General features: G+C 44.8%; 2 protein-coding genes across 4 annotated transcripts in view; one reads left to right on the top strand and one right to left on the bottom strand.

The window, feature by feature from the left end:
• LOC119407112 (mRNA export factor) overlaps window positions 1-656 on the top strand; it is an 8662-nt gene extending 8006 nt beyond the window's left edge. The window contains exon 9 of the mRNA XM_037673969.2: window positions 360-656. Coding sequence (XP_037529897.1) covers window positions 360-446 — 87 coding nt within the window. The 3' untranslated portion in view covers window positions 447-656. The remainder of the gene's footprint in view (window positions 1-359) is intronic.
• Window positions 512-22240, bottom strand: LOC119407111 (serine/threonine-protein kinase Sgk2). 3 transcript variants are annotated; one of them, XM_037673967.2, is made up of 17 exons: window positions 22012-22240; window positions 21209-21504; window positions 19709-19839; window positions 16571-16654; window positions 14230-14378; window positions 12427-12529; window positions 11696-11724; window positions 9635-9740; window positions 9001-9168; window positions 8176-8288; window positions 8053-8089; window positions 7479-7565; window positions 6683-6778; window positions 6155-6262; window positions 4993-5130; window positions 4797-4854; window positions 512-2703 (listed from the first exon to the last, which is right to left on the bottom strand). In XM_037673967.2, the coding sequence occupies exons 3-17, from the start codon at window positions 19829-19831 to the stop codon at window positions 2600-2602; spliced, it is 1503 nt and encodes a 500-aa protein (XP_037529895.1). In that variant the 5' UTR covers window positions 19832-19839; window positions 21209-21504; window positions 22012-22240; the 3' UTR covers window positions 512-2599. The 3 variants fall into 3 exon arrangements, with proteins under 3 accessions (XP_037529895.1, XP_049275723.1, XP_037529894.1); XM_049419766.1 differs by lacking the exon at window positions 22012-22240 and having other exon boundaries at window positions 21209-21661; XM_037673966.2 differs by lacking the exons at window positions 21209-21504; window positions 22012-22240 and adding an exon at window positions 20955-21068.

Here is a 22240-nt window from a genome sequence, read left to right as displayed (position 1 = left end):
AGGAGAAAGTGGGCTATATATATATATATATATATATATATATATATATATATATATATATATATATATGGAGAGTGAGAGAGAAATGTGGAAGAGCAAGTCAGGCCACCGCTCCCTCCGGTAAAATGAAAACTCTCCGCCTATGACTGCAGTAGATTCAGTGTTATAGGTAGTCGACGCATAACACTTGGAACTGCACCAGTTACGCGTCATGAAGGCAGGAATGTCTGTTCTTGTCTCGTGCATCAGCGTATGCACTGCTTTCATGATGAATCCCAACGAACTAGCTCGCCTTTGCGTTCCGAACCACTTGTGCAAGCCATAGCGGAGATGTTCAAATGACTGTTTTTTCTTTCTAGGGCTACGAATTTCACAACCCTCAGAAGAAAAACTATATTTTCCTGCATTCCTGCTTTGAGGAACTCAAGCCAAGGGTCAAAAAGTGATTGCCTTCAATCAGTCTCCCCGGCAAAACATGTGTTCTCAAATAAACAGTCCAATCAGACAAACCTGTGCTGACCGAAATTCACAACTTTTTAATAATCGTGTAAAAACAACAAAATACTTCACAGAAAAACAAGTTTCCAGCAATATAAAGGGTGTGTACATAATATATCTGTTCTGTGGTATCAAATAACTGTACAAAAATTTTTTTTCTCTCTCAACACAGCACAAACAAAAGAAACACAACTGCAACCAAATATGGCACTCCTTCCGCATACTCGATAAGAATGTAAGGCACGACGTGCACATTCTCGACGACAGCTTGAAACAGCGTCTGAGGCAGCAACAAGGTTCGTGTACGTACTAGATTCATCATTCACGGCAATGAAGCCTTCCAGACTGCATTGATTAAAAAAATTGTGCAGCTAACACATAGCACGGAAAATTTATCTGAAGTTGAAACGTCTTCAATACGCACAAAAAAAGTTGGAAAGACTCTAAGCATTTCATCGGTTCTTATCCTACTTGCCTCTAAGCACTGTTGCAAGTGCATGCCCAGAAGAAAAAAAAATCTGAGTAAAGATTTGTGTCAAGCTGAACAGGTAGTCTCCTGCGACTTTCTTCATGCGTTAGCAGAAACCTGCTCAATCAACTCGTAAATAACTTCGAACGAGTGAGGCACGGGCATTTCGAAGCAAAAAAAAAATGCTCGCCTTCCGAGGCTGTTCCACAGTCTAGTTCGAGGACAGACTAGTTCGCCTGCCACCCAATAGACTTGTGATGAAATATGAAATCAATCTGTAACAACTCCAATTGGGCACGGGCACGCAATGTTGCACTAAAGTTAACCGTTTCGTTAAAAACTGCAGCAAAATTCACCAAACGCGTTTCAGGCTGACATCTGAGGCCCAGAAAATTCAGGTATTGCCACCGCACTTGTAGGTGGATGTCAGGACAGACCCTCGCAAGGGCACGACATAAAAACAAATGATTCACTCTCAACACACAAGGAATATACTTAAATTAACAAAAGCTCGCGCCTTTGCATCCGACGGCCGATGCAAAACTCCATAAGTGAATGGAAGACTAGCCAAGGCTCTAAAGAAATAGATCACTAGCCAAGCACGGCTGCACGCAGACAGGCCGCCAAGGCGGACGATGCTGGTCCCCAACAATTTTGGTCAGTTAGATAGAAAAAAAATTCGTTGGTCCTTAAAGTACAGGTCGCCAGGCAAACTGCCCTTAAGACTGACACAGTAATCACAGCTTCAAAGGTGAGTGTTCCCAAAATGTCGCATGGGAACATGGCAGTTCGTCACCTCCTGGTTAATCAGATTCTGTGGAACATCTCGACGCTTGGTTGACGTAGTACTTTGATGTGACACGAAATGAAATACAACGAAAAAAAAATAATAAAGCAATGCAAGAGGGTGGCATGGCAGAGGCCAGGACCATCCTGGCCTTTTTTCTTTCGCCGCTCAATATCGCGTTGTGACGAACTTACGCTTTCTCAAATCTTTAAAAGCTGCGTTACACGTGAAACAACTGCTCACCCATACACGCACTGCAATCTATACCTATATAGATGCGAACAGTCGGCTGCTCTACTTGAAGAATATAGTGATGAAACATGTTTCTCAAAGCCTTGAGTATGACAGGAACATGGGTACAACATGAACATCAATGTGGTACAAGGAAGGCATAAGAAACGCACTCAACAGCCTTTCTGACCCGATGCATTATGTAAAAAAGACAAAAGGTGTTGGCAGCAGAATGACGCATCACGTTTCCGTGGGCTCGCAAAACGCACCACCCTTAAAGTCAGGAAAGCACTCGGGATTATACATTCTATCAGGACTGATAGCAATCAGCTGCTGATAACAGTGCAGTTGACAGTGCACAAAAGGCAGCGCCACCGACGCACTGCTATTTTCGCGCGTATTCGGCGCTACAACATTAAGTATTGCAAGAACGGCAGCAGTCTTTCGTGGCAGTCGAGCAAAGGCGGGGCACCGGGCGACGCAGCGGTGTGCATTTCGCAAACAAAATTGACGCGCAAGCGACGGAACGCAAGAGGAAGGCACTGCAAAGCACAACGGTAGGAATTCCGTTCGTCAAAGACGAGTCCTTGGCAGTCTGAGCGCACGACTCCCCTTCAGCAGGCGTTGATGTCCAACGGAGGTGCGTACGAGAAACCGATGAACGCTGTGTCCGCATCCTGGACACTGGCACTGAGCGTTTGAGACTTGCCGACGGAAGCTGAAAGCATAAAATTACGGCATTTTGTTAATGAACACACAACCACAGCACAGCAAGTGTTTGCCATGCGTTTTTGCCTTAGTGTAAATTTCATGTTGGAAAATTGCCTACGGCGCACGATTTTAACAAAATCGAGTTGTGAAATGCACTGTAGTGTAGGGCTACAAATTAAAACTGACTGACTGCCTGCAGTTCTTCAATGTTAACCTTAATCTATGGTAAGTTACAAGGCTTTCGCAGTTTGCCTTTGAAAGGTGGCCATCACGCTGGTGAGTCAAACCTACAACCTTGTCTTCAATAGAATGCTGTTATCTATTGAGTGGTTCGAGTACCAGTTACTGATAGATTGTGCACCTTGTCTCCAGGTGTCTATCGCAGTGTTCTCTGCTGGAAATCATTTTCATAATGTGCCCTCAACAAGCATTCTCAAATTGTTGCATAGTGCCAGTACACTGACTGCAGAATGTGCTGCAAATTGTTTGATCCATCAGACAAACCTGTCATTTTTCAAAGGCAAAATGCAGAAATGCTTGTTGTACTTTAAAATATATAGATGGCATTTAGGACTCGCTAGACATGAATTAGCAACATGGAACACCCTCTTCCGTACCTTTATACAAGGCCATACTTGAAGCATCCCACAGATATCTTGCTTGTGCTAAAGGCACTGTACTAAAACTACACACACTCGCAAATTTTACATTCGAGAGATTTGAGTGAAAGGTGGTTAAAAACTCGCGGCAATCTCAAGATGCATGAATGTGCATTGATTTACAGCACAGTAATCAGAGCCGATTTCATTGTCCAATTCTACTTGCGCACTATTGCCAGTACACACAATAAAAATGATGCTTCTATGCCATATGTCAACTACAGTAAAACCCCGTTAATTCGGACTTCACGGGACCAGAGAGAATGTCCGAATTAACCGAGGGTTCGAATTATCGCGAGTACGATCAAAACACTAGAAAAATGTTTCCGCCACCACCAGACTTTTATTTCTTAAAGAAGTCGGTGATCGCGGTTTGCTTCGCGGAGGCAACGTGCAAGGAAATCACAATTTTGCTAAGTTCCTGAAGATGGCTGTCCGCGCACACTGTGCCGCAAAGCGGCGGTCTAGCTGACGCAGCCAGGCTTGAAATATTTCGGCCGTCATCCAAGCCTTTCTATTAAAGCGGTAGTCGACAGGCAGCTGCTTAATGTTCTTAAAACATCTTGGCTTCGCAGCCTTTCCAATCACCAGCAGCGGCAGCTACTCTGTGCCGGTCATGTTCGTAACCAGAAGAACCGTCACCCGCTCTCTACTCCGTTTCCCGCCGACGCACGGGTCCCCCTTAAACACGATCGTCTTCTCAGGCAGAGCCTTAAAGAACAGCGCTGTCTCGTCAGTGTTGATAATGTTGCACGGCTCGTACGTAGAAAGGCGTGCGGAAAGTCCGGAACGCCAGGCCTGCACAACGCTTCACCGCGCACGTTGCGGAACACCAGGGGTGCTATCGCGGAACGATGCCTTATGCCATATTCTATGCTATTCTTATCATCCACCACTCGTGGCTAAAGCCCCTCGTGGCTGGCTGATCGCGTTGATAACGCGGACGGACCGTCGCCATGTTGCCTGTTGCTGATGACAGTAGCGATGCACTGCCTTTCATTGTGTATGTGCCTCCGAGATGCAAAGCTCGTTTTAAATCTCGGAGGCCATAATCCGATCTCGTTACCTCGTTTTAAATCTCGGGATCTGATCTCGAAGTGTTAGATGCGCCGTCGATTTCGGCTGCGAATCCGAATTATATCCGAACCGCGGCCGTGGTGGTATCCGCTGCTGCTTCCCCGTCTCGACCAGACCTCGGTCGGGAGTTCGAATTAACCGAAGCGCGGTCGAATCTGTCCAAATTAATGAGAGTTCTCAGCCATAGAACAATGCACATTTTGGACGGGACCAGACGCCGCGTCCGAATTAACGGGGGTCGAATTAACGAGATTTTACTGTACAACTGTGCACTGCAGTGCGTCATCAACGATGACAACAAACTTGGCAGCATTAGAAAAAACAGCCTTTCTTTGCATCTCAGAGAAGGCACGTCTAGGCTTACCAGGTATTGGCTCCTTGACAAAATCTGGATCAATGTTCTTCATGTCCATTATTCCAGACTGCAACAAAAAAAAAATGCAGGAACAGACGTTTACTGTGTGATCCAGTATTGAGAACGTTTATTGCGCACAACCAACAGTCGTGCACGTTAAGTGAACAAAAGAGAACGCAACGCGATGAAGAAACTGTTTGCCTACCAGACTCGGCTTGTAGGGAGGAGGTATTCGCTTGGCTTCCAAGTCCTGCCAGTTGATCGGGTTGAAGAAGTCGTGTCGCTTCACCTCGTTGCCGTCGTCCGCGTTACCCAGGCGCAACCGCTTCTCTTTCTGCAAAAGCTGAATGTGCAGAAGGAAGCAGTATAGCATTTGGCGCTGTTGTGTGTAATGCTTGAGATCGGCAATTAGTGCACAAAGGCTAGAATGAGCTGCTCAGGCATCCAAGGTATCAGATATTTCGAATATGGAACTTCCGTGCCGCAAGTACAATCACCAAGCGAAATTTCTGCAGCCTTTTCAATGTTGCCCTCTATGTATGAAATAAAGGTGAGCAGTGCAATATGATGTATTACCATTGTGCATACATACATATCACTAATTCAAGCGAAGCTTGTACTACCTCGCAAGTGTCGTTGGCATTGTAGGTGTGAAGACGAGAGAACCTGCCACCCGCGATTGTGCAGAAATGCGGGTGTACCCAAGTGAGCCCCACAAAGGTGCGCTGGTGACGTGCGTATTTGTATGCGCCGTTTTCCAATAATCGATGCTTTCTCAATCGTCGGCTTGTCAGTGATCAGCCGTTTCTGATATGGCAATCTGATCTTTTATCGAGGTTACTTTGTCATTTCACGTGGCAACGCTTCATTGTTGCCTGGGCATGAACACATGAATGTCGTTGTTGCCTGCAGCAAGTGAAGCGTTGCGCTGTTAAACACGTGAACGACAGTCCAATTCCCGACATGAAGGAAGGAAACAGGAGAGAGCATTGCACAATGCAAAAGAAAGAAAGGAAACTAGTGCATCAGACGTGCAAACGCCAAGCTTTGCTTGCCCCAATTTTCCCAATAGGAGAAGGGCTCCTCACTTCTATGTATAAAATAAAGTTGAGCAATGTAATATGGTGCATTACCATTGCGCATACGTACATATGGCTTCTCATTCTGTTTCTCATTTACTCTATTTACCCGAGTACATACAAGAAAGAACAGTGTGTGTACGTGCTGCATAAAAGCTGTGGCCGAGACACGGAGCACTTATTGCAGGACATATTCAAGTCACGTTGTCATGTTTGAGGCTAGAAAGAGAGCGCTGAATTACTTGAAAAATGTGGCTTTCGCCACAGCACGAAAATGCGCCAACTCACCTTTTCGAGGATGTCTCGCGCCGCTGCAGAGATGTTCGTACGCAGTCGCAACTGCTTGTGGAGGATGTTGTCGTACATTTCCACCGTATCCCGGCTGTAAAATGGTGGCTGCGTAGCACACATAGTAACGACTTTCAAACGTACGGCAAACAATTTCATCAAACAGCTTGACTTTCAAGAAATGCTGTTTACGCTGCTGGAAACTTCAGGTCATGTATACATACATGGCATACATGGCAAGTCAAGACTCAAAGAAAAAAGGTAACACATACTCTTTTTTTTTTTCTTGGAGAGTAGCGCACACTGAAATGCCTGTCACAATGACATGTCTATCAACAGTGTCTATAGACCTTTTGACAGGATAAGGCACACACACAAACACGGAAACTAGAAGAAAGATGCAAACAACAAATAGCGATGCTGCTGTCTATAGACCACGTAATATTTGCGGAAAGAAGTGCACAGAACACTAGCTGTAGTGCTTGCTGCAGTACCACAGAATCTCACACTCCTATTTGAACTACTCACCAGGCCGTAAAGCATTTCGTACAGCACGGCTCCCAAACACCACCAGTCTACTGTGCGGTCGTAAGCTTCCTTCCGTAGGACCTCCGGGGCCAGGTACTGCGCAGAAATTGTCACAACTGTTGCAGCTAGCTGCCCAAGTGATCAGAACAAATGATGTCACAGGTTCAACTAAACCAACCTACCGAGAAACAAAATGCTACATTCCCCATTCCGTTTCACAGTCGCATGAGATATTTAGCCGAACGTCTCTACAATGAAATGACCTGTATAACAGTACTATTACATAATTATATCCAATGTCCTATTGTTCGCATGTGTACTATGGAAACCTCTAAGGTGACAACAGCTACAACAAATTTGCCTTTGCAATGAAGGGGGTTAGATGTGGCTGAGAGCTATTCTATTGCATTACAATGAATGTAGAGGCTACAGTGCGAAGTTGAAACGATGGGACAGCACAGACAAAGACAAGCGGTCATACCTGTTGGCACTGTCCTGTCCTATATACTTTACCACCCTTACATACATCCTTACCTTTATACACCCCTATATACACCCTACATCTTTACACACCCTAACATACAATACATTACTAGCTATCCCAAGCTACCACATTTCTCATTAATGAACGCACGCAGTGATGCCATCGCTGCCCTTTGCAGCTACCACTAAGCTGTGGGACACATTAGGAACACAGGTCTACAGCATTGCGGTATGAAAACTGAGCAAGTCATTTATAGTAGTAATGGATACGACTTCAGAGTGGCTTGGCCCAGTGGATATGTGGGAAACTAACCTCGGGCGTTCCGCAGAACGTGTTCGTCGTCTCCTTTTCCCTGATACCTTCTTTGCAGAGGCCAAAGTCGGTGAGCACCACATGACCCTGAAAGTCAAAAGGCACGCACTCACATCAGTTGCCGTCTGAAAGCATCTCGCTATCTGTTTCTTTTTTCAGTGCATAAAAACCCAAGTGCATAAACACCCAACTAGTTGTTTTAAATGAACTAATTCAGAATGGTCATCAGCAAATGCCATTTGCTAACAATCATTGCAAGGCCTTTAGCTTGTTCTGAAGTTGTCTTATCTTCCATGTACTAATAAAATCAACTGATTGCATAGCTTTCGAAAACACAAAACAAGTGATGTTAGGTTAGGTTTGGCCAGGCTCAGGCCTCGAGTGCACCTTCCATATGCGCATCAAGTCATCTTTATTCACGCACATTTCAATACTAGTTAACGACATCAAACCCCATTAGCTGAACTAATCACAGTAAAACTGAGCAAGTAATTCCAGCACCTTTCACGCTTGTTGCAATCGCCACAATGCACACTTCCGATTTGCCGATCGTAACCAAGGAGGAGGGGCTTACCTGTGCGTCGAGCAAGATGTTTTCTGGTTTCAGATCTCTATAAAAACAGATAATCGCCACCAATTAACTGCTGGGCTACTGCATAACTATTAATGGCAATCAGCAACCTCTTGCCTTTCTTACCTGTACACTATACCTTGAGAATGTAAGTACGAAAGAGCACTCGTAATTTCGGCAGCGTAAAACCGAGCTCTGGGCTCTGCAAACGTCCTCTCCTTCTGAAGATGAAAGAAGAGCTGGAAGAAAGAAAAGCCGCATTTCAGAACCAAGTCTTTTGTGGCAGTGAGCATCTTCTTTGCAAAAAAAAATTAGATGCAAGCAAAAAATACAGCACCAACTGAATGTATTATGCTAATCCTCGCAACACGCAGCAGGAAAAAAATGTCAAAGTCATACAAGAACTGTGGTTGCAATAATGCGTTACTTTGTATACGTTTTGGTAGTGAAATGGCCTTTGACTTGCAAGGTCTTCCACAAGGTAGGCATTTAATATATTAGATGTATAACGCAGTATAGAGTTAATAAAAAGTTACTCAGCAGTGTCTAGTACGTATAAAGCAGAGTATATAATGATAACGAAAAAAACACGACTTGAAAAACACACACACAAAGAAAGAGAGACAGTAAAAACAACTCAGGCCTCTGGCCTTAATGCATGTACCAAGCAATGGCAGCAAGCAGGAACGCTGCAATCGCATGCTACCAACAGAAACGTGTTTGGTATTGTAGAAGGTGAATCAAATGGTTCTTTTGCTCGTTTCATATTCAATTCAGTGGCTTTTGAGAGTAGCTAACATGTTGATCTCATGATATTGCCATCTGTTAAAGGAATACTGAAGTGAAACAGTAAATCAGTTCAAAAAGATAAATTACTCTCCGAGTCGAGTCAAGTTTGGACGCAAACAACCAATTTCATCGCAATGAGAACGGGCGGAAGAGCAGGCCCACCTCTCCGCCGTTGACGTAATCCAGGACGAAGTAGAGTTTGACGGGCGTCTGGAAAGAGTAGTGCAGTCCCACGAGGAACGGGTGGTCCAGGTTCTTCAGGAGCACATTCCGCTCGGACATTATGTGGTTGCGTTCGTTTCGCTTGAGGATCATCTTCTTCTGCAGCACCTGGTTGGGACAAGATGAACGAGCATCAAGAGCAGGCGTTACACCCGGTCTATTTCAAAGGCTAGGAAAGGAAAATGATAGGTGTAACCTTAAGGGGCAAGAAGACAGCAAAGCGGGTCGGCGAACAAACCGATGTTAAGGATATCTCAGTCGAAATCAAGAAGAAATGGGCATAGGCAGGGCATGTAGCACGAAGGCAAGATAACCTTTGGTCATTAATAGAAATGGATTGGATTCCAAGAGAAGGCAAGCACGCAAGGGGGAGGCAGAAAGTTAAGGGGGCAGACGAGATTAAGAAGTTTGCAAAGATAGCGTGGCAGCAGCAAGCACAGGACCAGGTTGATTGGCAAACATGGGAGAGGCCTTTGCCCTGCAGTGGGCGTAGACAGGCTAATGATGACAACTTCACAGGGCCCCTCGCCACACCGCGAGCCCTGCAGTGTTATAAAAGTTCGGGACACTTTACCTTGATGGCGTAAAACTGCTTCTCCACTTTGTGCCTCGCCAACAGAACTCGCCCGAAGCTGCCTTTGCCGATCACTTTGAGGAATTCGAAATCGCTTGGCTTTACGCTGGAATGGAAGCAAACGCAACGTTAGGTCAACAGCACAACTACGATCCAACAATAGCAATGAATTAGCAGGGACAGTTGGGCGAGTTGGTTGAAGTTCATCTTTAAAAGGCGCGAAAAAAACCACAACGGACAGGTAGGAAGGAGACAGGACGACGCGCTTCTAGCAACTGAAGCTTTAATCAAAAAGCGAAAGAAGATATACACACACATTACAAAAACAAGAAAAAGAACCAGACCACCGCAGAATGAATATGCATATAAAAGATAAAACACCGGGCACGTTTTTTGTCACCAGCTTAAGTTATATCAAGGTAATCTACCTCTCGGCTTGATAGCGCTACGGACGGACAGCTTATGCAAGAAACACCCGATTTAGAAATATAGGCGGCTTCCACAATTTCACGAGTCCTTTGAACTCGGTTCGAAAACAAAATAGCTGCTTCTTTAAACAAAGGAAGACACCCACAAGCATGACAATGCGCAGATAAGTGTGAAAGCTTGTCGGTCTTCAACGACCTTTCATGTTCACGCAAGCGTATGTTTATACACCGTCCAGTTTGTCCTATGTATGTCCGTTTGCAAGTTGTAGGTATGTTATATACTACGCCAACGCGGCAGGGCACATAGGTATTCACATGTTTTACACGGCAACGACCGTATTCAGAGCATCTCCTATCAACCATCCTCTCCACAGCAGGGCAAACACGCGAGAGCTTGTTAGGCGCACTGAAAACAACGTCAACATCATAACGCTTCGCAACCTTTTTTAACCGGTGCGCGGTCTTGTGCATATAAGGCACAACTGCGACCTTCGCCTTTTCCGCCTTGTTACTGTGAGGCACTGAAGTGCACCCCGATTTAACCCATCTGACAAGCTTCTCGCAGGTAGAGCCCAACAGGTTATCAGGGAACCCTGCTGCTTTTAGCCTGCTGATCTGTAGAGCAAAGCTAGCTAGGTCTACTAAACCACTCCTCCAGTATGGATCAGCCCACTCGAGAATTGTAAAAAATGGCATAGCGCTTTCGTGTATTAAGTCTGCCCTCTCAAAATCATGTCCTCATTCTGTTAGTGCTAGCTTTGCTCTACAGATCAGCAGGCTAAAAGCAGCAGGGTTCCCTGATAACCTGTTGGGCTCTACCTGCGAGAAGCTTGTCAGATGGGTTAAATCGGGGTGCACTTCAGTGCCTCACAGTAACAAGGCGGAAAAGGCGAAGGTCGCAGTTGTGCCTTATATGCACAAGACCGCGCACCGGTTAAAAAAGGTTGCGAAGCGTTATGATGTTGACGTTGTTTTCAGTGCGCCTAACAAGCTCTCGCGTGTTTGCCCTGCTGTGGAGAGGATGGTTGATAGGAGATGCTCTGAATACGGTCGTTGCCGTGTAAAACATGTGAATACCTATGTGCCCTGCCGCGTTGGCGTAGTATATAACATACCTACAACTTGCAAACGGACATACATAGGACAAACTGGACGGTGTATAAACATACGCTTGCGTGAACATGAAAGGTCGTTGAAGACCGACAAGCTTTCACACTTATCTGCGCATTGTCATGCTTGTGGGTGTCTTCCTTTGTTTAAAGAAGCAGCTATTTTGTTTTCGAACCGAGTTCAAAGGACTCGTGAAATTGTGGAAGCCGCCTATATTTCTAAATCGGGTGTTTCTTGCATAAGCTGTCCGTCCGTAGCGCTATCAAGCCGAGAGGTAGATTACCTTGATATAACTTAAGCTGGTGACAAAAAACGTGCCCGGTGTTTTATCTTTTATATGCATATTCATTCTGCGGTGGTCTGGTTCTTTTTCTTGTTTTTGTAATGTGTGTGTATATCTTCTTTCGCTTTTTGATTAAAGCTTCAGTTGCTAGAAGCGCGTCGTCCTGTCTCCTTCCTACCTGTCCGTTGTGGTTTTTTTCGCGCCTTTTAAAGATGAATAGCAATGAAAGCAGAGACTTACTGAGGTTTTTCTGTAGAGCCAAGGTCAACCTGTAAGAAAAACATTTGGCAGATGACTTAAGTCAATGAATTGAGTGTCACTGAACACAATCTTGGCATTGTAACAGTAGAAAGCCAATGCTAGCCAACAGTTGGCCTGGTAGTACGCGAGTAAATACAGCGAATGAATATGGCAAGAAAATTATATTGTGGATACCATAGCACATAAAGAGCGTGGAACAGGTCCACATAGACACTACCTTCAAAAACAAACCAGTCACAGCAAATTTTTAAAGGGAAACTTAAAGGGAAATATTAAGTTGAGCTTGACTGAAAGATTAGGCCTGCGTAATAACTAATTCACCATTCCTGGCGAGAGCAGAGCATTTGGAAGCGAGGAAACAACGAAATTGAGAAACGCAGTGGCGCCCCCTGTCGTGCTCTGTGGGTACCTCAGTAAATGACGTCAGATCATCTATTTTGACTACTCAACAGCTCACAGATGAAAAGTGAATTGCATAAATTTTGATAATAAACAAGCGTGCAGTAATCCAGAGTTGCTGCTACATATGACGCTCATGGAGCTCTCAGACGCCCGCTGATTCACAGAAATAGTCAGTCGAGACGGTGACGTCACGTCCTCCATTTGGCATGGGACATTCAAATCGAGCAGTGGCATTATGGACTTTTGGCGGATTTTTTGACGCAACTGTGCGATAATGCATCGACTATAAAAGCGCCCTGACAACGTACCGGCTCGGGAGCCTCGGCACCTTGCCCACTGTTTTCCTCTTCCTCGGCCGCTTCTTTCATGCTCAAGTTCTTGTCAACATTGAGAAAGGCCCTGACGTCTTGGCTGAAAAGATATGGCAGGATGCCAGCAAGAAATCCTTGAGTATCCAGACACCTTGGCCCCACTACAGGCCGCGATAACAAAACGCTGAGCAATCGTGATAGCGGCGTCTGTCAGTCATTCTTCTCGAAATAAACACTACAGCAAAAACACAAGCTCATACTACTGCACGCAGCTTTACTACGGTAGGCTCTCAGTGAATTGAAATCCCTTAAATCAATCAATCAATCAAATCAATCAAATCAATCAAATCTTTATTTCCAACTAGAGTTGGGGGTCCCTCAGGCGAAAAGCGGTTAAAAAAACCACTTGAAAGTGCCTGAAAAACCACTTGAAAGTGCACTTGAAATGGAACAGCTGTCTCTAATATGATTGGTTTCGTACTTGTATTCTGCACCCCTGGTCATCTCTCAGTAAACGGAACTCCTGTTAAATGAAACAAACACCCGCATATAACCTGTATTTCCACTTAAATAGGCACATTTTCCCGTTTTTTGGTGCGGGATATATGCGAGAAAATACGGTATTTTCCTGGCCCCTTCAGGTTCCGTTTGATAAGAGTCTACCGTTTGATAAGAGAACCGCTAAAAGCACACTACAGCAGAGCGTATCAAGGATGGTGAACATTTGAGTGGAGGTCAAGTTTACAGAATATGGACTCTGCATGAGAACTCTTTGCAGGAATGTCAGGTATGAGGAAAAAAAAGTAATTGCCTGCCCAAAGTAGTTGGAAAGCACCAATTCAGACACCTGAAAAGTATGCCTGATGTAAAACGAGATCTGAACGAATGAAAAAAAAACTGACCCCATTACATGGCAACATACTGACACAGAGAATAAGTTCATACTTTAACCATCCAACTCCTTTCACTAGAAGACCTTGGAAACATTAAAAATTTCCAGCAAAGTCCGATCGGAAGTGCCTCAGGATCTCCTCAGTGTTGAGACCATTGGCGTGCATGCATTGTCGCGAAGAATTTTGAAAACTTCACAAATTTCTTTTTTGTAGAAAAGGGAACACTGGAAGACGTAAGCTGTTTAAAAAGCAGCCATTGATCCCTTCTTGGCATCCTTCGTAACTATTGCACTGATCACGCATTGATTATCTAAGCCTATTAAAACATTAACTAAACTAAAGTACTTCTCTAAAGTGAAGAAGGTAACTAATGTGACAATGCCCATAAACATACAGTGACTGTTGTCCATGTAATGCCATTTTATTATTATTTTTTTTAAGTTCTTGGTATCTTCAGCAATTTTTTGCTTCACAGCACAATTTTAAGAACAAGCAACATTTCTGAAAACCTTTTTTTCCCTATTCCATCAGGCAGTTAGCAGGCTATCAATGCAAGAAGCAACATTGCCTGGTGAAGGCATTGGGGATCTTTAACAAGCCCGGTATTCTGGTACATGCCAGGGCATTAGTACCATACCCGTTTATAGGCCACTGGTAGCAACACCTCACGATTCTTGACCTAACCAAAATCGTACTTCGTTTGTACATGTTTAAAGTGTTCCTTGCAAAAAAAAAAGAAAAAGATGTATACAAGGGCAACATGTTTACACCAGCAGCGAAGCAGTGTGCGCTTGGTTACAACAATAATGGCTGTGTTCAACTGGTTGAGCTTTCCGCCCCCAGGTGGTGCCACCACCTGCAGCTCTTTGCATTTACTTTTTGTTAACATCAGTCTCCGTCAACTCACTTCTGCATCAGCTTCTCATCTGTGACAAGCTTCTGGATGAACTCGTCCAGTCCTTGACGCCTGCTCCGGATGAAGTCGGGGCTGAAGTTGTTCCCAAAGAGCTTCTTGCCGGGAAGCTTGAGATGGCAGCCGGGAAACTGCTTCTTGATCTAAAAGGAGCATTTTGTACACGACTCTCGTAGCATTTATTTTCTACACAAAACCCAACTATGAAAGTGATGGATGACATAAAAGTTGTACGACAAGTATCGCGTTCTCGCAGCTTTACCATAAAAGTGTACCAACAAAATAGTTTGCTAGTTCTTTTGTATAGCAATACAGGTGTCGGGAAGAAACAGGCTAACTTGCATTCTTGAAGAAGCAAGAAATTGGTAGGGCTAATTAAAGCAGTGTTTGGCAGCATAGTCGTTGTATGACCCAGAACACTTCACTAGGCGGACTCACAGCCTCCTTAAAGGGACACTAAAGTCCAACAATAAATTAGTTCATACCGATAAATTATACTCTGAAAACTCCAGTGTCATTGATTTCACCACCATAGGTTTCTTAATGGATGAGAAAATTAATGTCAAATGTATCACTTTTAAATTTCCCACCGAAATCTTGGATGATGACATCACAGGTTTCAATGTGTTTCTTCATATTTCAGCCACATTTACTTCACGAAATTTTGTAAAACTTGTTATGTTAAGTCTCTGTCTTGCCTGGAAGACAACGTAGTTAATTTGTACCAATTAGGAACCACATAGGCCCTAGCAGACAATGTCAACATCTGTGACGTCGCACCGACTAGTGCGGGAGCTTCAAGGTGGTGTCGCCACACACATTTTGTTTTTGCCCGTTTTCTTACTTACCAAGGGTATCTGCGCGTCAAGTGTGGTATTTTTGGCATCGTGAAAGAGTAATTTACTGATACAAGGGAAATTTCTTCTCTCTTTAGTGTTCCTTTACGTTTCTCTCTAATGCCACGTGACTACCACTTCTGCTGATGTCATCAGTCTTATTTTTCATAGTTGAAGATAACAAGCTTACAATTCACTAGTGGAGCAATAGGAAAACTCTCGACAACTCCAAAATCCACCATCACGATTCAGTCCTGAAGAGCGAACACCACCCCCCCCCTCAAAAAAAAAAAAAAGAAAACTAGCAAGAAAGAGTCAAGACCAATAGCCAGCTCACCTTAAACTCCTAGCTACATGTCACACAGAACAACCGAGACGAACACTTCCCTTTACATTGCCCATACTAATAATAAAAAATCAGCTTCCGTACATTTACAACACAGATTCTACCAAACACCAACGAAAATATAACACATGCAAAAAAAGACACAAAGGCACAAATAATGGCACAATAGCTGTCGTTCATGCTTTCGTGTCTTTCTTTCGTGCCTCTTGTATTTTAACCACCGTCTACAATAATCGTGAACTGCCCCCGATTTAAACTCTTCTACGACATAGACTTGGCCTACTTCCCTACAGAATTCTCGACTCTTCCTGCATAAAAATCTGTTGCTGACATGCGACCAGTTTCCCTCCACATATTCTGTTAGGTGATGGAGCTTTGCATACGTACTTAAGCCATCACATACGTGCACCTTTTTTACGTTCACATCCATAAGCATAAATTGTTGTCAATTGCATCTACATTCACAAAACCTCCTGCGATACAGTTCCTGAATTTGTGGAACTGCTGACCAAAACTGCCTCTTGTGGGAGTAGCCACCCCCGTTAAGCTGTCTAGTTCAGCAGCTTTTGTGCTGTGCTCCTTCTTTTTTTAATGCAAATTTATTTAACCTGAACGTTAAAGGAAAGCTCTGTTTAGCAATTCGATACTGACAACAGCTGAATTTGTGCATGAATATACACTTTTCTTTTTATTAATACATGTCTGCCTAATGTATTCTTTCTCATTTATGCATTGACAAATTAGTAAAATTACTCTATTCACCATCAGCTAGGCAACTCCTTTAACAGTACTTCATACTCTAGTATGTTCTATCAAGCCCACGTCTACACTCAAACCTCGATATAACGAACATGGATATAACGAATTATCGGTTATAACGAAGTAAATGAAGAATAGTCTTGTCATAGCTACAGTGTTACAAATAAATGTCTATAACGAATTTTCGGATATAACGAAGTTATTTTTGTGGCAGATGTGACTTTGTTATAATGAGGTTTGAGTGTATTTCTAAATTATCATACAGCGCACTGTCTCTCTTCACGAAGCTTCTACATAATTTTCGAATGCAGCTGGATGAACCGTGTTCGTGAGGGCACGAACAATAATAAATTGAGAGCAAGCAGAGCAGCAGTAGTATGACATGTGGACTTACAATGTCCAGAAGCTTGCTGAAGTCATTGTACCTCCTGAGCACGAACCACGAATGCCCGTCGACGGTCACTACGACTTTGTACACCTGAAAAGTCGCACGTGATGCGAGGTCGCAAAAATTGGAGGCAACCTTAATTCTTGAAACAACAGAGAGCTGAGCTAGTTGGTACATATTCACGTTAAAGGACAGGGCGTGCAACCATGGACACAACAGAGAAGTCAAGAGACCACAAACGCGGACTAACAACTGAAAAGGCACACAGCGGCGGAAAAGAAATTGGGCACAAAAACTTATTTGCGCATGCCCAGGCAAGAGGCAATGCCTATCAATCCGGCACGCATGGGGGCATGCGGCATTTGTGGTGTCTAGACTTCTCTCTTGCCTCTGTGTTTGCACGCCCCGTCTTCTACTCCTTGACTTAAGTGTCTACCGTATTTATTCGAAAATAGGTCGGGCACGAATATAGGTCGACCCCTACTTATAGCACTCTACGAGAAATAAAAAAAAATATTCGAAAATAGGTCGACCCGTTTTTTTTTTTTAGAAACAGGAAAATTGAAACATAGCACACCTTTATTTACAATTAACTTAGCGCCCTAGTCGCTGCCGGGAGTGTCATGTTCGTCAGATGTGCAAGGAAGGTTGTCGGATTCTTCGCAGGCATCCTCGGCATCCCAAATGACGTCGACTTCGCTGCCATCGATTGCGTTGGAAATGCAGCACTTTTTAAAGCCATCCACGATAATTTCCGCTGGCAAGTCTTTCCGCGCGTCCTTCACCCACGTCGCAACTTCATTGAGGGAAGCCCTTCTCGCGGCGTCCCGTCGGTGTCATTGCAGCATCCTCCTTCAAGCCACTCTTTGTAACTCTTCGCCACCCGGTCCTTAATGTAGCCGGGACGTCATACCTAGCGGTATGACGACCAGGTCTGTTGGCCTTCTGCAGGGCCTCCTTGACGCCCGGAGCCTCAGTTCTTTTTCAAGGGCGTCATGCCTGCCAGTTGCTGGGCCGCGAAAAGCACGACGCTATCCATTGCACGCGAACAGTCGGTCCCGCTGCTTCCGCCAACCCCTAATCAACTTTTACGTCGAACTCACGCTGAGCGGCACAATTGCTGGAATTCTCGGCAAAAAGTATCACTTGACGCTTGCAGTCAGCTGTGTAGCTCTACCGACGTGACACCGTCGCAACCGTGCATTTGCAAATGCGAACCGTCACGTCAGATCAAACAACAAAGAGTGAGGCCTTAGGCCAGTGCCAGTGCGGCTGCGCGTCGGCAGGCAGCACGGCTAGGGGGCTAGGGACTTCACGGCCTACCTAGGGAAATCACGGGTTCCAGCGCAAACATGGCGGAGCGGCTGCATTTCGCGGGGGCTTTGAAAAGGCGGTGTGCAGCTATTGCACAAATAACTTTTTTTTTCTTAGTTACTTAGTCGGAAAAGGCGAACGGGTACGGTTTTTATACCAGATTTTATGGTATATAATGTGCGTATGTAGCAGGAACTGCTTGAAGAACAGCAGGCGCGGCAGTTGAACGCCATAGGTGCGGTGCTTTTGGTCGCCTTGATCGCAAATATAGGTCGAGATTCTTTGGTCACGAATATAGGTCGATAGCTGATTATGGGCAACATTTTTGGGAAAAAAAGGTCGACCTATATTCGAATAAATACGGTAGTAGTGGCTCGCGCGCGTCAACGTTTGCATGGCCTGGTGTGTTCCTCAGGTTAACACAGTGTTCCAACATGTTTCTGAAGGGGATCTCAGAGGCCAACTGTTAACTTGAACCAGAAGCATCGATATTGCACCAGTTCTTATTTTTTTTTAAGACAATTTTTTTTTAATATTTGGAAAATCGGAAGTAAGTGCTCAACTGTAAGTGCTTGGAATAGAAACAAGGAGTCACTTGGTGCTCGTGCCACTAAGACAGTTTAAATTACGCTAGCGCAAACAGGATCAGAAAATACAAAAACAACGAAGAGGATAGAAAACTGGGCCAGTTGGTATCGGTCCACGGCCAAAAAAAAAAAAAAGATTGCACACTGAGTCTGCGTCACGTCTACTCTGCCGTCTCCGTTGCCGGTGCGCTGTTTTTACTAGCCATGAACAAAAACAATTGTTTCAATGTTGGCTTTCGCAAATGTAACTCGTGAAATAAAACGCATTTTCCCGAAACCTTCAGGTTCCAATTAAAAAGAGTCTACCGTAGATGGAGTTCCACATTCCAGTAATGGACAGCACAACCACTAATTGAAGACACTGAAACCATCACTGAAATCGTATGTCTCATGCATTCATTTCCAATTAAAAATGCACAAAGACTTAATGGGCAGCAGCAAAATAATCATGGTTAAACAATAAGGCTAGAAGTAGTATAATGCAAGTCGAATAGACTTGGCACAAAGCCAAGTAACAGCATGGTAGCACAAAGCAGAAAAATTATGCCACATGCAAAAATATGAAGCACACACAGTTGAAAACTGTTACAACAATGTCGCATCCAACCCAAGACTGCCTTCCTTATATGCAATATTTCTTATATTCTCTATTCATGCTGTTCTTGAATATGTTACCGGCTCATAGCTGTTATAAACGTTTTACTTTTACTTTTCTACATGCCATAATTTGCTATACCTAGGTACAAGAGTACTACTACACCCTTGATGCTTGCAACAGGAAGTCTATTCACTACATTTTTCTGTAAGCAGATCCTAGAGGTACGATTTTAACAACTACATAGCCTTACATGACCCTGCACTTGGATGCTAAGCTGATTAGTACATTACAGTGGCAAGCCAATTGCTGCTGCAACCCACTAATCAGCATGAAAGTGTTTTATCACTCCGGGGAAGGCTAGATCATATCTAGGTAACGTCTAAGCATCACATCAGAATCACTTAAGTTCAGTGGAAATCTCTGCAAGCTTCCAGTAAACATGATGCCAAAAACCAGTCCGCCTCTATAACTTATAGACGACGTAAACCTTGAGGTGTATGCTCTATGCTGTTCACTTGCTTAACTTGACACCAAGTATATGCTAAAGAAAAGTGCCAGTATCAAAGATGCCCACAATCATGGTTTACGATGTCAGCATTGATAGTCAACAAACAAAAGTGCGCAGAGTGCAGAGTTTCGGCATACCGTGAATTTTTTGTTCTTTTCCTGTATCTCCGAGTTGGTGACCGAAGCAGTTGTGTGCGGTGGCGGCGTGGAACCGTTGTGGTGGATACGAAGCAGTTTTGGCTCCGCTAGCGCGTCCGACATTCTGTATCCTGCAACCACATCATTTTATTCTTTCCGTCACCACTAAGTAAGGCACGACACTGTCAACTAATGTGAAAACCAACACACGGGCAAAATGACACTTCACCAAACAGCATCCCAATGGAGACGACCACATGAAGCATGACTAATAGGCCCCATTATACGCCCAGTTATTCGACTATATAAACAACACATTTTTTATATAGTTTATATAGTTGATATAGTTGAAACAACACTTGATCAAGAACACTATACCTTATGCAGAAATGGCATACGGGTGGACAAGGAAAACATACTTTCATCAAAGATCATCAACTAATGCAACACAAGGTCAAGCTTATTAACAAAGAATTTTATCGTGGAAGTTTCTTATAATATTCCAGCAGCGTGCATTTGCTTTCAGATGGGATGCCCCTGTGGAAATTTTTCAACATAAGGAACAACAGCTGCAGATTAAAAGGAAAACAATGCACAGGATATCTTATCACACACGGTTCAGAACAAAATATTGCTTTGCTCTCTTTTTGTTCGCCGCGTGACGCCTTCGATAAACTGTAGAAAACGGGTTTGATAGGCTGAAGGTCAAAATTCAGCGAATTGCAAATCCGAATGAAACAGCCAGAATGGTAATGTATTACTTTTAGAAACTAAGGCTGACCAAATCAACTGTAAAATGGTAAAAACACAAACCACAGCCCGAACATCTTCTACCCGCAGTCATGTGCTTTCAAACAAGCTTCCTTAATGAGTGATGGGGTTCGATTCAGCGACAATTTGGTAACGAGTATTGACCCATCAGAGATAGAGACAAATTCAGAAGAGCACAAAGTTGGGCTACTTGGCTGACGTTCAGTTTGTAATGGTTTAACTGCCCTCTAACAAGGACAACAGAAGAAAAGAGGACAGCACGTGCACAAGCGCCGTCTTTTCTTTTGTTGCCATGGTTATAGCACATTTAAACCATTACAAATAGATATACAATTCACAGACCACAGCAACCATCATGTTGGCATGTCGTACAAATGGTGCTTCGCCTTTCACAAAGCGTCACAGTTAATGTGAAACAGCCAAAGTTCTCGTGTTTGTGCACAGGTCATCCATTGCGGCGGCCTGTCACACTTACTCCTGCCCGTCACTTCAACGCAACCACTCGTGGAAGTCCAGAATCGACCCATGTCAACTGTCTCGCGGAATATCTCCAACATGACTGGCGGAGGGGCTAGCCCGCCGACGGCACGCGAGCTTGAGACAACCCCCTCCAGTAAATTGCCGGCTGTAAAGGCATAAAAACCCTAACAGGCCACTGTGCCGGCGGCTTCCGTCATAATACTGGGGAGATTTTTCGTCGGACCACCGCAAGGAGGAGTTACTACCTACCGTGGTAATTAAGAAGTCTTCTGGGAGTCGCGGCCCTCTGAGAGAGTCCAGGGAAAGGGGCGAAGTAGACGTCGTCACTCGTAGCTTCGCCGTCACCGCACCGCAACAGTTGAGGTCTCCTCCGTGCCGCTCATGATGTCGGGGGGGTTGGTTTTCTGCGACGTAGGCCCGTTCGGCCGATAAGGTGGTCGCGCGCAGAGCTCGTGCCGATAAGACCGCACGGCCCTCTTCCCAAGGACAGAGGAGGCTGCCCGATGATCGAGGTCCTCTCTCTCTCAGGAGCACGACCGCTGCTGCTGCAATACGCGAGAGCGCACAGTGAATTCACGGCTTGCTACAGGGCGAGCGGGCAGGTTTCGAAAGCCAATGTCCCGCAAAGAAAAAAAGTGCATATCGTAAGAGCGGCGCAGCTGTCAAGGTGAAGCGCGTCGCAATCGGTTCGTCTGCCGACGAACGGGGAGTGACTGGCCTCCCGTGTCCGATGATTGATCTCTGCTCGCTCTTTACGGGGCAGTACTGAGGCGCGCGTGCTATTTGACTAGAGCAGCAGTTTCTACCCTCGGCTACGACTAGGCGCGTGCGAGTGAGTCCTTTCAAAACGCTGTGTCATCGACGTCCACCTCAGGTGCGGTCAGCGGATTCTTTCATTACTCAGCGTTGAGTAAGAGCGCGAAACGCACCTGCTGTGTGGTTACGTAGGCGCGCTGGTTTGTTCATGCTTCGCATTTTTTGTGTGCGAGTGCGCGTTTCGAAACCTCTGCGCTCGCGCGCTCGTTCCGATTGCTTTGAAAGAAGGAACTCACCATGTTCTTTTAGCTCTCGGACGCAGCGAATAAGTTCCTGTTCTTTGTTTCGCTTTTGAAGACCGATCCTGTGGCTTGGTCGTGTGGTTGTCAAAACGTTCCTTGGCGGGATCCCCTTGAGAGGGTCGTTCCACGGCCCCTTATTACTCACGCTGTGACGCCAACTTATTGTGTGCGCGCGAGCAATACGCCCCCCTCTGAAATCAAGTATCGCACAGAGCAAAACGGC

This window comes from Rhipicephalus sanguineus, chromosome 10, assembly GCF_013339695.2.
Source record: "Rhipicephalus sanguineus isolate Rsan-2018 chromosome 10, BIME_Rsan_1.4, whole genome shotgun sequence".
NCBI lineage: Eukaryota > Metazoa > Arthropoda > Arachnida > Ixodida > Ixodidae > Rhipicephalus > Rhipicephalus sanguineus.
Note: the sequence above shows the minus strand (reverse complement) of the source record. Positions and strands in the feature narration are given on the sequence as shown.